The 14,141-nt window shown below is 33.6% G+C and overlaps 2 protein-coding genes across 2 annotated transcripts; one reads left to right on the forward strand and one right to left on the reverse strand.

Annotated features, from left to right (window-relative positions):
* Window positions 1–90: 90 nt before the first annotated feature.
* On the forward strand, window positions 91–3,354 carry LOC106104396 (15-hydroxyprostaglandin dehydrogenase [NAD(+)]-like). The gene is made up of 5 exons (XM_013284443.1): window positions 91–378; window positions 460–699; window positions 1,699–1,875; window positions 2,387–2,535; window positions 3,100–3,354. The coding sequence occupies exons 1-5, from the start codon at window positions 283–285 to the stop codon at window positions 3,248–3,250; spliced, it is 813 nt and encodes a 270-aa protein (XP_013139897.1). The 5' UTR covers window positions 91–282; the 3' UTR covers window positions 3,251–3,354.
* Window positions 3,355–3,359: 5 nt separating this feature from the next.
* On the reverse strand, window positions 3,360–13,217 carry LOC106103727 (peroxisomal hydratase-dehydrogenase-epimerase-like). The gene is made up of 17 exons (XM_013283575.1): window positions 13,003–13,217; window positions 12,251–12,484; window positions 11,787–11,960; window positions 9,837–9,991; window positions 9,448–9,593; window positions 8,569–8,690; window positions 7,810–8,049; window positions 7,183–7,359; window positions 6,809–6,957; window positions 6,375–6,522; window positions 5,526–5,548; window positions 5,207–5,330; window positions 4,745–4,984; window positions 4,388–4,561; window positions 4,058–4,206; window positions 3,573–3,722; window positions 3,360–3,450 (listed from the first exon to the last, which is right to left on the reverse strand). Exons 1-17 carry the CDS (start codon window positions 13,096–13,098, stop codon window positions 3,399–3,401), a joined length of 2,553 nt encoding a protein of 850 aa, XP_013139029.1. The 5' UTR covers window positions 13,099–13,217; the 3' UTR covers window positions 3,360–3,398.
* Between the last annotated feature and the right edge of the window lie 924 nt (window positions 13,218–14,141).

Consider the following 14,141-nt stretch of genomic DNA (forward strand, 5'->3'; position numbering starts at 1 on the left):
TGACAATAAAAATTCTAAGTGCGATTTCTATATTTATCTCTTATAGTCCCTCTCCACTAATGAAACACTTACACAGAACATATTGCTGTCCCCTTCATTTCGTTGAAAAATAGAGATAAACATATGTTCTATCCTTTATCTTAAGAAAACTTGTTAATAAATTTGGTAACATTTTCTTAAGTTTCTTGCATTAGTCAAGGTGGGAATCTTGAAGTGATTGCTCGTGCGTTGCTGTTGCAAGTTTTCTTAAATTCTTGTTAAAATATTACAATTTTAAGCGCAATGGCTGAAGTTAACGATAAAATAGTATTTCTAACAGGTGGTGCTAATGGCATTGGAGCTGTAGTTGTTAAAGATTTCCTTCATAAAGGAGCTAAAGTGTGTAAACAACTGTTAATGTTATATCCTTTTTATAAAGATTTTGTATAGCATCTGACAAAACTTAGTGTTTTATTACAGTTTGTTGCATTTTTGGATATTGACAATAAATCCGGATTGAAACTTGAGAAGGAATTAGGTGAAGTTTATGGAAAGGATAAATTGAAATTCATAAAATGTGATGTAACTAATGATGAACAATTAAACGAAGCATACAATAATGTGATCAAAGATAAAGGATGCATAGATCTCATCATAAACAACGCAGGTATAGGAATAGAGACTTCGGATAATTACAAAAAATTAATCGACATTAACTTTGTAAGTACATCAGATAAGTTTAATTTTATTATTTTAATATTTATGACCTACCACAAATATATAAAGTATAATAAAATCACACAAAGTACTAAATATAAAGACACTAGCTTTCGCCCACGACTCCGTCCGCGTGGAAATAAAAAAAACAAAAGTGAGTAGCCTATGTGTTCTTCCAGACTATCCTCTACATCTATACCAAATTTTATTGAGATCCGTTCAGCAGTTTAGGCTACAAACTTTTACACTTTTGTGATTACTTGAAAAAAATAACGTAATAAACTATCTACTGAGATTAATGAATTTACAACAATTCCGTAAGACTTAAGGTTTATCTTTGCTTATTTAAAAGATTACTAAAAACATTTTTGTGTTTACATAAATTATTTCGCGATGATAGGAACAATAAATTGTGACTTAATTATCATGCAGGAAAATAATGAGCAGATATAAATCTTCAACGTTAATAACTAGCTAATGTGCAATAAAGCAATAATTGATTATTGTTAATCTAAAATCTTTCATTAAGCGAGCTCAAGATGGCCGACATCTCATGAGCCCAAAACACAATCGCTTACAAAGTGGATGTTTTTCACGTTTTTTGTTTACTCTTTTGGAACAAGTTGCCAACGTCAAGTCTTTTAAGGCACCTGGCTCTTGTCCTATAAAAGCGAACGAACTTATCATGTGGTGACCTTAATTACCGGAGCAGAATATGAATCAATTACTTTTAAACTGCTTTTAATAAATAACGACCCGTCCCGATTTCGCCCGGACAGACAGTTTGTCTAAATTTGTTGTGAAATGTCATCATTCAATTGCCTGGTTTAGGACGATTAACCAGAGGTCCTCAAATATCACCTTATTTAGATCTTTTTGCTTGTCTTTTTTCTTATACAAGGGGGTAAACTTTGTTAAATTTTGTAGTGATGTGTTCTTGTTCATAAAATTGTCTCGTTGTTGTCAGAGATAGAGACGTATTATGAAGATAATTATTTTCAGAAAGCACTGGTCACGAGCACATTAAAGGGCCTGGAATTTATGAGAAAGGATAACGGCGGCAAAGGTGGCACGATTATAAACATATCATCAATTGCCGCTTTAATGCAAATTGCTCCAACCTATTTTGTATACTTTGCGACAAAAAGTGCTATTCTTCAGTTCAGCAACTGCATGGGAGTAAGTCATGTTTCGTGACTATTGATATCATCACCAGCTCACTATATGTCCCCACCGAGGAGCTCGGAGCCTATGACTATTAATATAACTTGAAGATATTACTTACAAACCTTATTTCAATGAGAAGAGGGTACCTACTTAACCTCATCAACTTTTTAGTCATGATAGAATCAGCTTAGATCATCACAATAACTTTATTTACGTACTTAGAGCGTCCGCACACCTTGGACTAAACTATCGCAATGTTGTGCGATTGTCGATTGTTTCGCAGCACATTCAACAGTTTAGTTGCATAACTTAAATCGAGTAGTATGCGCACCTTCAAAAGCCAATAGAAATCAAAGTGCGATTAAACAGTTGTTTGATATTTTAGTCAAAAATGTTCGCGCGCTCTTACTTTACTTATTAATTTTGATTACTTATTTGATAGTGGTTCTGAAATGTCAAATATGAAACTAATTGCCAGTCATGAGTATAAAAATCATTAATATTAAATTGTAATTTTTAACAGTTGCAGAATTATTACGATGTAACCGGTGTTCGTATTATCACAATTTGCTTCGGGTGCACCGAGACCGCTTTACTCCGCAATATGAGCAGTTTTGATTCCGTCGTCAATCAACAAATGGTACCTATTGTTAAGCAGTTTCCTTTGCAAAGGTAATTTTATTCTTCATAAACGTTAGTTTACACTACAAGCATTGACGACAAAATGTGTTATTCTCTCTCATTGAATTCACGTTTTTATGTAAATGTTTTTGCGTTGACAACTTAAGTACACTTGCAATTATAATCATTTATAATTCAGTCGGTGCAAAAAGCGCATGTTACCAGCAATTGCTTACGTAGTCTTTAGATTACATAATAGTGAAATGTGGAAAACATTATTAGCAATGTTTGAAATCTAATTTCATGCGGTCGTGCCATAAACTGATGCAAGCACTTGACACCACAATTATACACAGCCTCCTTATGTTTATGTCTATACTAGTTGCGCCTGCGTCTCCATTCGCTGAGAATTAAAGGAAAAAACAAAAACAAAATAAATAGCCTATGTGTTCTTCCATATTATTCTCTACATCTATGACAAATTTTATCGAGATCCATTAAACAATTATGCTACAAACTCTAACAAACATCCATCCATCCACCTAAACACTCGCAGTTAGAATATTACTAAGATAATATAATAATATACAATTAAGTATTCTTATTATTTCACAGCGTGGAGTCTGCGTCACGAGGTTTAGTAGAAGTGTATGAAAAAGGTGATAGTGGCGACACCTGGTTGGTTTGTAATAATAAACCACCGCAAAACATAACGCCAAGAATTAGGAAGGCCTACGAGATACTATCAGAAGGTATATTCGAGTAATAAGGGAACATCTGAAACACAATCGACAGCACATTGATAAAAAAAATGGTGTTTGTAAGAAGAAATATTTGTAATTACCATTAAAATATGTTTTTTTCATGCTACATTTGTTCTTTTCAATAATTCCTTTCTTGTAAGTATTAGGGAATCAGGCTTTCAAATGAAATTCCAACACTGATTTTCCATAAGCACAGGACATCCTTATAGAAGTGAGAAAAGGTTTACATAAAGACCGAAAATAAACAAATTTAAAACAATTTTATTATTAAAAATATCTTTTACATTTTTAGGAAAATATAAAAAAAATTAAAAGTAACATTACGATATTCCGGTGTCGTTGCAACGATTTTGAAGTCCCTCCCTGACGCTTACGGTAATGTCTACAGGAGGCTTATTACCAGCTATTATCCACGTTGAGCCATTATCTGCTTTCTTTATTACGTCAATTATACCTTTAACAGCTGACTCAACCCTGGAAATAATAAAATGGTACAACTTTAAAATTGCGACGCAACTTTCACTCTTTACCTTTATCTTGACTTTCCCAAAAAAATAGGTGTATTTTTTTAAGGTTGCCGTTTTACTAGCTTTGAAATAATATCTTGAATTGAATATAGTAAAATTATAATCTAAAGAGCGTGCGCTCACCTTTAACTAAAGTATCGCACAACTGTTGTGCTTTTGTCGATTGTCTTGCAGCCAATTCAACTGTTTAGTTTAATAACTAAAGAGCAATCAAAGCGAGCCATAGTCTCAGGTGTGCGCACGCACGCACGTACGCACGTTAAACTTTTCTGGTAAGGTTACCTCTGTCTTTCTGGAACTCGCGAAGTAAAACATTGCGTGCAGCCTTTGTCGAAAAGTTCCGAGTTGTGTTTGTGGAGGATCGCTGTGTCGGTTGGTCCGAGACAAACTGACAATACCCGAACTTCTGATTTGGAGTAAGATTTATTGATCTGAAAGTTAGAGAGAAACTAATTTAAACAGAAGGTTGAGTATAGCTACAAAGTTTAGTACATGCACGAGTTAATAAGATTACCGGGGCTTTGTTTCAGAATAAAAATATTTGATACGGTAACCCTCATAACTTTTTTATGTATAATACTATAACAGAGACAAAATGTTAGTCAAACTTACAGCAATACTATTTGTAAACTGTAGAACAGCTGCCTTAGTAGCAGAATATACTGCAAAATTTTCACTGGGTGTAAGAGCCAGCATAGAAGATACGTTGAGGATGACCCCGCCTGATCCTCCTCTATCTACAGCCATTGTAGTTAAGGCTCTTAAAGTACTGGATATAACAGCATACTGAAAAATGTAAGCAAATGCTTAAGAAATTAAGGTCTACGGTAGATAAAGATCCTTCTTAATATAAAACATTTAGATCTTAAGATGTCCATACTGTGCTTCTTCCTCTAGTAAAATACTAGTATTGAAAATTGTCGATCGCCTTCCAAAATACTTAACAATTGAAAAAAGCATTGTACTTACAAAGTTTACGTCAACCATTCTCTTGTACAAATTCTCTTCAGCGCTGAGGATTGCTGCATTGTTTATGACTATATCGAGCCTGTGAAATTTATCTAGCACCTTGTTGTAAGCTTCGTTCATTTGTTTTTCATCGGATACGTCACATTTTATGAACATAACTTTCAGTGTACCGAATTTATTCTTAAGCTCTCTCTCTAAAGCTTCGCTTTCACGTTCCGCCAGGTCGAGAAATGTGACATGCTGAAAAAAAAAATCCTATTAACAATCATCAATTTTAAAATATGAAATTTGTTTACTTTTAATAGTGCACATTTGTATCTCATTCTCACAAATTAAAATGGTTTGTGCCAGTTAATTAGCTAACAAAATAAAGTCTTAACCACGGTAATGTACAGAAAATTGTGCTCACCAGGATATTGACGCATAAGACTTCTTTAGCACTTGTAGAGGAATTAAACTCACCCTAGCATTGTGTGACAATATACTCCGGATCAATCCAGCACCAATGCCAGTAGCACCTCCAGTCACTACAACCACTTTGCCTTCAAAAATAAAATTTTCTTCCATATTTAATTTAATAGCAGTTCTTTAAACATGCTACAGATAGCTTTTTGTAACGTATTTTTTATATATTCGGAAACATAAAAACGTACAAAACATGTAGATAAAAATGTCAAACTAAATGCGAATATTGCTTTCAGATTCAATAACCGATATTGCATAAGCAATTGACTACGTGCCTTATCTCTTGGATAAGATAAAATTCGTAAACATTTCATACGATTTCGTTATTATCACTGACAACTGTTATTAAAAAATCGCATTTTAATCGTACGTTTTTGTATAGAACAAAGGATGTTTAGCTTTGTTTTTTGGAGACAAAAAAACATCGACTCTATAATATTTTAACATAATATTTTTTAACAGTGGTAGAGCCCGCTTTTACATCTTTGCACGAATGGGCCGGCTCGCCCGGTGTAATACCACGACCACACAGAAAACAGGCGTGAAGTGGAAGCAACTCCGCGTTTCGTCTGATGAGTATGGTGCCGGAGGCCTAATTTTAGTCCCTTTTCCTTTCCACCCTTTTCTTAAGAGGAAAGGATGGGAGGAAAAAGTGGATTGGACGGTGAAGGAGATGCATAGGAAGGGAAAATGTCCTCTTTATGTGCGTCTCCTCCTCCGTCAATTAGGGTAGGCAACGCATCTACAATAGCGGATGTTTATGGGCAACGGTCGCTTTCCATTTCGGTGGATTCAGGTCACGCTTGCTCGTTTGCCACCTCGTATTATAAAAAAAAAATAAAATTATAAAAAAAATATATATATTTACAGTTGATAATGCAACATTTTTGTGTCATATTTTTTAGTTTAAGTGTTAGCTAAAGTTTATCTAATAAATAAACATACTATGAAGTGAATATCTGAAATATGTTACTTCTTCAGCAAGTATTTGGTGTTATAATTATTGTATAGCTATACAACAGATATAAGATAAGGTGAGCTTTTTTAACTTGTCGTGGAGCGCTTGATCCAAAAAAAATCAAAACAAATAGTGTCTATGCAACTTTGTTTCATAATGCGACAGGAAAAATTGTTAATTTTTTTTCACAATATAATGAACAAGTCAGGAAAATAAGTCTTCAGATAAAATATGGTGAGCTTTTTTAACTTTTTCAGTTATGTTTATAGCAGGTTTATTGTTGTTAACAAGCCAGGTATCTCCACTGGTACCATGCTGATAAACTTGGGCCATACCCTCAGCTGCTGACCTCACGCTGAAATAAAAAAAAACACGTTTGTCATTTTTAAAGTCGAACACAGTTTTATCGAAATCCATTTACGATTTTCAATTAAATTATTTGAATTCGATTATTTTTTTAATTAGGTATTTGGACGAATCATCGATCCTAAAAACTTTTTTCTACGATAAATTTGCACCAGATTGATAAGAATTAATTTATACCGCAGATAATAAAAAATAGCCCGAGAACGAATATTGGTTTTATATCGCGATTACGCGTTGCTTGGTTTTAAAAATTTATGTAAAATAACATGACATACGTTTGACTGGGAAAGTTGTTGCTGATAGAGTCCTTTTTTTCATCGACGATTGGGTCGAAACTTCTCATATTTGGTATCATGTCTGAATTGGTAGCACCAAAGCATATAGTTAACACTCTTACTCCAGTTATTGAATAATATTCTTGCTTCTGTGAAATGTTTTCAATTATAATATACAAATATGCTTTTTCTGTCTAGGATAAGACAAGATTTTAATCGAATTTATAGATTTTTTTTCAATACGTTCAAAGAAATATAAACAAAACGGATATACTGATCACAGGCGTGACCGTCTTACCAAAGATGTCGCAATTTGTATTAAAGTTGCGTAGTATGAAAGTTGAAAACGTTGTAAATAATTTTATAATACTCACACCAATACAATTACTGAACTGAAGTACCGCACTTTTACTGCCGCAATAAATAAAGTAACTCGGAGACGGTTGATCTAAAGCCGCGACAGAGGAAATATTTATTATTGTCCCTCCTTTGCCGCCAGTATCCTTTCTCATTACTTTTAAAGCTTTTAGAGTACTCGTAACTAGTGCTGTCTGAAAATAACGGAAAAAAAACCCAATGATTACTACACAATACAAATTATGCGCCTGTTATTTCAGAACTGTTAAATGTTAAATATTATATTTGCTGTGTCTGTTTGCGATTCTTTTACAAACTTTTAATTTTGTTGAATTTTATTTAGGACTAGCTGTTGCCCGCGACTTCGTCCAGGAAATATTTAGATAAAAAGTAGCCTATAATATACCCGTCTAAGTCAGTTACCTTTCAGTAAAAGTCCGGTCGAAATTGGCCCAGCCGTTTCGGGGATTACCCGAAACAAACGCGGCTTACTGACAGACAGACAAAAAAATTTTAAATGCGATTTTCGTTATCAGCAATGCAAATACATCACCTTCCCGAAATGTGGAATTTTTCTTTTGATATTACAGATACTTCAATTTTATTATATGTATAACTGTACAATAAATCAGGGATTTACTTACATAATTAACTTCAATAAGTTTTTTATAACTGTCCATCGTTTCTTGACCTATAGCAGCATTGTTAATAACAACGTCTATTTGATCGTTTTCTTTCTGAACTGAATCAAATGCTTCATAGAGTTCATTGTCTTTAGTTACGTCACATTTTATAAATTTCACTTTACTTTTATCGAATTTTTGGCTTAATTTTTCTTCCAGTTTGAATAAGGAGTTAGCACCGATGTCCAATACCGCTACCTGCTATGAAGTAGAACAAATTTATTGTTTGACTATACTTCCTAAGATATCACACAATGAGTAAACGTTACACTAATAGGTATTTGTGGATATATTTATCCTAATGTTTGAATGACGATTATCTTGTTTTCCAATAACTGTTTCTACTAGAGAAATATAAAAATCACGTTAAACGGTATGGTATAATTCTCATTCTCCTTTAAAATCTAGGATAATTAAGTTTTTGTTAGTGCATTGAAAAGGAACGGTCTGTCCTCGGCGGTATTTCCAAACCAATACGACTTAGGTTCCTTTAAGAAGCGAGCCTATAATTTCCTCAAAGGCCGGCATCGCAACTGTAGTTCCTCTGGTTTTACGGATGTCCATGGGCGTCGTTGACTACCTCGGTGATCTCGCCGCTCATTTGCCCCCTTTTATTATAAAAAAAGAGTCACCATAATATAGAGTTGTCAATAAACATCTGATTCTAGTCATACGAGTAGGTTTCCATTGTGTACAATGCAAAATAAACAATAATCTAACCTTTGCCCCATTTTCTAAGAATATTTCAACAGTAGCTGCTCCGATTCCATTGGCTCCGCCAGTTATTATTATCACTTTGTTTTTAATATCTAACATTATCACCAAACGATGTCTGGGCAATACTGAATACGGTTAGACATTTTTTTGTTTAATATTTTGTAAAGGTCAATGACCGACAAAACGGATAACATTCGAGATAAGGACGTAAATAAATGACAACAGTGTAAAAAAAATTAAAACAAAACTAAAAAAAAACGGACGAAAACATACTTTAATTGTATCACCTTTATTATATTTTTGTCCTACTTATTAATAAATTAATTAGATAGTCAATAGCACTTTATTATAATCTTATCGACATATTTTTTTGGAAATGCACGTCTGAAAACAATTCAAATTTAATAAATATCGTTAATACAAAAATAGTTGTTAAAATTTACGTTTTTTACATCACATACATATTTTATTTAAACTATAGCAGAATCTTAACACATTGAGTGCGATACCAGGTCTAAAACACCTTGTTTATATGATACAACAGTGCGCGTAGCTTGTTTTTTCTATTTTATTATTAAAGGAAATTAGTACCATTGGACACCATATATTCATATTTCGAAACCCGCTCAAAAACAAAATAAAAAATTACATAAAGCAAAAAATTATTTAAGTTCTTAAACATTATAGGGTTTAATAAGCCCTGTACTGACATAATAATAGTTTTATGACCAGGTTTAAAACGCCTTGTACCACAGGATTGGAAAATCACAGCAGCACCGAAAGTGTTAATAAAATCGGCACAACGATAAATGTTCAAAGAAGCTACTGCATTTAATGTTTCTTAAAAACAACATAATCCTTTGTACATTCTAACGACCTTTCAGAATACTCCCTGACTTAACGTTTTGTATGCATTTTTAACATTTTCCGTTATTTCTTCAGCCGGCCTGTTTGAGGTCACGAGCCAAGTGCTTCCGCTGTTACCATGACTGTACGCGGTTAGTAATCCTTCGATCGCAGACTGCACACTGTAATGTATTACAATGCGAACATTTGAATGCGTAACTTGTTGGGTGTTGTGTACTTAAATTTTTGTGTTTCACTTTTCAATGCCACAATTAACAAAACACTTTAAAAGATTGCAAGCGTAAACAAATAAAAAAAAATGTTATCCTAGTTCAGAGCATAAATATCGTTTGACATGAAATAAACCTTAAATCAGATATTAATAGGGTAGAAAATACAATAAATCAATATGCAAATAATAATACCTTTGCAGAGGCAGTTTGTTTATACCGATCGTTATGTTTTCATCGATATCTTTTATGAAACCACCAAGTTTTTGAGGATCCAATAGTGAGGTGTCGGTACAACCGAAGCATACAGTTACAACACGAACTCCGAATACTTTGAAATTTTGCTCCATCTGGAAAAAACAAAAGACAAACATCATCATCTTTCTCCTTATCCTACTCCCGTACTGTCGACGCAACAGGCTTTGTCCTCCACATAACTCTATCATACGTCTTCTGTCATCACTCCTTTTTTCACGTCACCTTTCACGCAATCCATCCATCGCTTTCTAGGTCTACCTCTACCGGTACCCTTCCATACTCATAATTAACGTTCTTGTAACATGCGATTCATCCCTCATCTAACATGCCCATACCAAGCAAACCTCTACTGCTTACCTTCTCTACCACTGAGGTTAAACTCAAACTCCCTCTAATATACTCATTTCGTATCTTATTCATTCGTGATGTGTGGGGTACACATCCAAAAAACAAAAGACAAATATTTAAAAAAAAAATCAGGCATCCAATACTCTGGGATGGAATTGCATATTACGCCTACACAGTAGTAGTAAAAGTAATAGTTCATTGAACTATGATATTAAAAAGTGTTGAAATTCTTAATTCGATGTTCACATCGCATTATTATCTCGCGTTGTACATAATGACTGCGCTTGCGCCGATATTTGAAATATCTATTGCTATGGCGCAGAAATTAAGAGATGCTTAGACCAACATTTCATTTCAAAACATGACAAATGTGCATTACACCAATCTTGCAAATATAAACAACTAATTTTGACACGCGACTCCGTCCCCGTGGAAAAAAAAACAAAAGCGAACAGCCTATGTGTTCTTCCAGATTATGCTCTATATCTATGTCAAATTTCATCGAGATCCGTTCAGCCCTTTAGGCTACAAACTCTAACAAACATCCATCAAACCATCTAAATCGCATTTATAATATTAGTAAGATTGGGGAAGGCCTATGTCCAACAGTAGGTAAACAATGAGAGAGAAATGTAAACAATAAGTTTTATAATGACCTTTTTGGACAATTTAACTTCGATCACCAGATTTAGAAATCAACTCTACAACTCGCTCCGCCAACCGCCAATTTAAAAACGTCGTTTCCTTTTAAATAACGGTAGATGGAATATGGAATCATTTATTGCTCAAGCGGTATTGGACGATGAACTTCGATTAGAGAAATTTTTGCAAGGTAAAGTTACATACTATTATACATTGAAGTATGACCAACATCAATTTCGATTTACTTATAATATAGAAGAATGCGATTAAAAATAGTAAAATAATAGAAAAGAACCCACATAGAAATGGTATTTTTATCAAATGTTGAATGGATTACATTTTTAAGCAATTTTGTAGGAACTAATTCCGACGAAGTTTCAATTGGTTCAGTATCATCCAAAAATAGTGTGTTATCTAATGGTTATCGCAAACAACACGGAACTCAGTTTAGTGATTATGGTAGTTCTATTGTAAGCGATTGTAGTTTGGACAATTTGGGCCAGGCTATGTTTAGCTCCAGTTAATAAAGCGCCCACTATAGTATGATTGAAATATGCTAGAATCATTTATTACCCATTTCAATTGTGACTAAAGCACGTTACGTCATAAGAAACATTTTTTTATTATCTACTTTTTTTACTGTACTATGCATCAATGTAATCCCATCTTGGGCACCTCGTCGTTCAATCACTAAATACTGTATTGGTAATGAACCTTCCATTAACGTGTCTCAGTTTACGGTAGCCCATAAGTTCTTAATACATGAAAATAATTAGTGTATGGTCAAGTTCTGTCAAAATAATAATTATCAGTTTTGGAACATTTGTTGAATCTTAATTAAATATCTTTTTAATGGTTTACGAATGAATTATGGTGAATATCTAAAATGTCTCTTACCCCAAAACAATTGCTGAATTGTAAAACTGCGCTCTTCGTGGCACTGTATATCGGTAGTAACGGAGTTTGTATCAATCCAACTATAGACGAAATATTGATAATCGTACCCCCCTTACCCCTCTTGTCTCTGCGCATCCATTCAAACGCCTTTAGGGTGCTCGTTATCAATGCAGTCTGAAACGACAATGTAGGTTAACTCTGTGTCAAAATTATTAGCATTAGAATAGAGACTTCTAATTTGAGCCGCGATTTCAATTGTTAACTGAAATAGTACTCGCACATTTTCATTTAATTTGAAGAGGTTAATAAGACCCACAAGTCAGTATTCACGTTCAGACTTTCTGTGCATATATCGAACATACCAGAAAGCCGTAAAACGTGTGTTAAGCGGTTTAGGTACAGACGAAAATAATGAGCATTTCTGTATTACGTCACTTTTGTTGGCTGCGACTTTGTGTACTTACCACATTAACGGCGATTTCTTTTTCATATACTCTTGGACCATCATTCATAATCCCTGCATTGTTTATAACAACATCAATGTAACCATATTCTTTATACGCAATATCGAAAGCGTTTTGCAATTGTGTTGTTATGTCACATTCAATGAATTTCGCCTTATTCTTTCCATGTTTGTCGTTTAGCTCCTTTTCCAGTGCCTTTCCTTGAACGACGTCGACATCTAAGATGACGACATGCTGCAAAATATCGTATTTATTTATTTAAGCGTAATATCGAAATATTCTGAATTCCTTCCTTCAATTCAACACTTAGTTTTTGTTGCATTTGGGACCGAAATCAGGAAAGTCGAACTAGATAAAACATTAGGTTCTTGTTTAGATACTTGGATTTCTTGAGTTTATCAAGAAATTTGTTATTGCAAATTACAAAATTTTATCTCAAGAGAGTCAAAATTTGCTTATGTTTTATTACTGTGGTTAAACCGGTTGCTTGCCGAAATAACCAGACAGCGTGATACTTGACTGTTGAAGACCAAATGGAAATACACTTTTTTTTATATTTCAACTTATTAACGAAGATTAAATAAGTTTTATTTAAGACATGTTCACGACGTAACCAATTAACACGTTTGGAGCACACATTATAACGAGTACAAAAAATATGCATCTATTAGCATTACAATAAGAACTAAACGGATTTAACCTCTCGTGTTGATGTAATAAGATAAATAAAATTATAAATTTATAAATTTTACCTTTGCACCGCGATCCAAAACTGCTCTTACAATTCCCGCACCAATTCCGCTCGCACCTCCAGTAACCAAGAAAACATTATCTATTACTTCGTACATCGCCTTTGAACCAACAAGCTACAACGTTCGAACGTCAGATCAGTTCTGCCAGTGGCGGCAGAATGAAGCGAGCGTTCGAATTTTAGTGCAATTGTACCATGAGAGGAGCTATAAATATGTTCATTACTTTTAAGTACTAATTTAGCGGGTGTACTGAGTTAAATGTGACGTTGATGAACTTCCAATAGAGACATGGAGTAAAGAGATGTTATTCTAAAGAACGTGTGGTATCGGACGACCAAACTTAAACTTGTTCTCCCTTTTTTCTAATAAGGAATAACTTGAACAAAAAGGAGATTTTAGCGATGGAGAGTATGAATTGGTAGATGAGATAAAAATCGTAAGACAATTTTTACTTCTAAGCACGTCTTATTTTGTTTATAGGTACACTTGTATAGACAATATATTTTTATAGAATAAAAGATATTTGTAATGTTTTATTTTGACAACATAAACATACAGTCAGCATACTTTATTAGGTAATAGAAAATACATTACGGGCAATACTTAGCTAAAGTATTTACTGTTTTATTGTTGAAAATTAGATCGTAAAAATAATTTTCTACATAAATATTAATGTTTTTAAAACAGGATGCTGATAAGAACAAATTACTAACTAGACTTGTACTAAGTTAACAAAGTGGTTACTGTTTGTGTAACATATTAGTGTTCAGATATTAAAGTGTTGCCATAACCTGAAAGTAAAATTACACGCAGAGATAAGTAAAATTACACATAGCAGAGATAACTGGCTTTGTTGAGGTTATGGATCTGTGCCATCTTAAGCCACATAGCCTCAGGGTAAGTTATATAAGAACTTATTTACTTCACTTTTGCTTACTTTAAAGTGTATGTTTTTTGAATAGTTAAATTAATTCAATTGATGCAATGTTGGGTAATTTTATACGTATAAAAATGGTTTCATAGTTTGTCTATTTTAATTTAAAAGATTTTTTTCTATTAGTTTAAAAGATTTTAATATATCTGGACGAAAACCCGGCGCGCCGACCCTACGGGAGTAGGATAAGGCAGGGGGAGATGAT

Source organism: Papilio polytes, unplaced genomic scaffold (genome assembly GCF_000836215.1).
Source record: "Papilio polytes unplaced genomic scaffold, Ppol_1.0 DF824270.1, whole genome shotgun sequence".
Taxonomy (NCBI): Eukaryota; Metazoa; Arthropoda; class Insecta; order Lepidoptera; family Papilionidae; genus Papilio; species Papilio polytes.